The sequence below is a fragment of the Laccaria bicolor genome, genomic scaffold (genome assembly GCF_000143565.1).
Source record: "Laccaria bicolor S238N-H82 LACBIscaffold_104 genomic scaffold, whole genome shotgun sequence".
Lineage (NCBI taxonomy): Eukaryota > Fungi > Basidiomycota > Agaricomycetes > Agaricales > Hydnangiaceae > Laccaria > Laccaria bicolor.
The window spans coordinates 51,997-53,658 of record NW_001889975.1 but is presented as its reverse complement, the minus strand read 5'-3'; the positions used below and the strand labels follow the sequence as shown (position 1 = coordinate 53,658).

Here is a 1,662-nt window from a genome sequence, read left to right as displayed (position 1 = left end):
CTGCCCCCTTCCTTGCTCCCTCCCCCCTCTATTCCTCTCTTCCCCCTCCCTTTCCCTCCCCCCCTCTCTTTCCCTTTCCCTTCCCCCTCCCTCCCCCCTCTCTGTAACATAGAATTTAGTATAATTAATTAATTTAATTAATAAATATACTTCAATTTTATTTTTTGTTTTGAAGTCTAAGTTCAGGAATTCTGGATTAACTTAGGTCTGTGGCAGTCCAGTCCAGTCCAGTTTTGTGTTGGGAGAGTCCAGTGGAGTCCAGTTTTGTAATTTGCAGTCCAGTCCAGTCCAGTCCAGTCCAGTCCAGATTTGTGCTTGCAGTCCAGTGGAATCCAGTGGAGTCCAGTTTTGTGCTGGGAGTCCAGTTTTGTGGATATTGCCAGTATGTAGTGAAGTCCAGTGGAATCCAGTGGAATCCAGTGGAGTCCATGTGGATTATGTGGGGGATGGTAAAGTACTGTATTGGCCCTCAGGGATAAGGTGAATTTGAAGTTCCCTGTAGGTTAACGTGATGCTAGCGGTTTGAATACTCTCTACAAACCTGCCCAAGTTCAAAATCTATAAAGGCTCAGCCAAATGCAATCATCTACCAGTACCAGTGTTGGCCCCATTCCAAGTAGGCAATCATTATGGATCCTCCAGCCAATGTCGAAGAGCTACCCTTCATAATTCAGCTATTCTTCTCCCTCCGCGGCAGTGCAACGAGACCAGGCGCGCTAATGGAATGTGATGCAAGCCAATCCAAGCTACAAGTATGGAGGTGGTACGTGGGCTCGACTCCAAGCTTTCTTTGAATGCCCTCTCAGATATTCGTACCAGGCCGGTGAACCGCCGCAGGGAGCGGATCACACCCTCTGATCTTAATGGCCATCGTGCCACTCACCACTTCCAGTTCCCTGGGTGCTTTTGTCCTCTCCAGAGTGGCGGTGGCAGTTTAGGTTTGAACAAAGAAACTGCAATCTACATGCCAACTGGTGGCCCATACAAGAATCAGTGGGTCGCCGCCTGCGCTACCCAAGAATGCCTTTACCGTGGTACGTGGAGTGAAACTGCTTTGATATCTTACCTGAACTGCAACCTTGCCGATTCAAGTCCCTTTGGCAATTTTTTACAGGTTGGACAGGTTGGCCATCAATCATTACTCTCCCAGAAGTAAGTTTTGCAATACACAGATTTCTACCCTTCCAATCCCCAACCCTTACTACTATTTTATCATAGTTGTTGGTGACCATGGTCCCCTCCCCATCTTTCATATCTCTGAGATGTGGGGACCTGTGCTATCTTTGCGCGATATGAGCCCTGTGGCTCCAACTGAAATCGACTTGTCAGACAACGGGAGTTCCGAGTCCGAGTCTCATGAATCGGACTTGGACTCGGCGATGCACACACAGGATTTTGAGTGGCCAGTTCCTCCAAGTCCTAAGAACAGCATTCATATCCGCCGGCCACTTGGTAACACCCATGTCTTTTGATAGGATGATCGCTTGCTGAGGGATTTCAGCAGCTCTTCGTGCAGCCAATATTGTAGTCTGGAACCAACCTAGAAGTGAACCGCTTACTTTCTTTGCAATGATCCGTGCAATCGATTCAGCCATTCGACCTGGTGTTCCCGTCAAAGACTTTCTCTCTTTAGCTTCCCTTTGCGAGTGTGGTCTTCTCACC

The 1,662-nt window shown here is 48.3% G+C and overlaps 1 protein-coding gene across 1 annotated transcript; it reads left to right on the top strand.

Moving 5' to 3' along the window:
- Positions 1-629: 629 nt before the first annotated feature.
- On the top strand, positions 630-1,472 carry LACBIDRAFT_335639 (uncharacterized protein; the record flags this gene model as incomplete). Its single annotated transcript, XM_001890511.1, has 4 exons — positions 630-763; positions 820-1,034; positions 1,093-1,152; positions 1,219-1,472. The coding sequence occupies 4 exons, from the start codon at positions 630-632 to the stop codon at positions 1,470-1,472; spliced, it is 663 nt and encodes a 220-aa protein (XP_001890546.1).
- Positions 1,473-1,662: the final 190 nt, after the last annotated feature.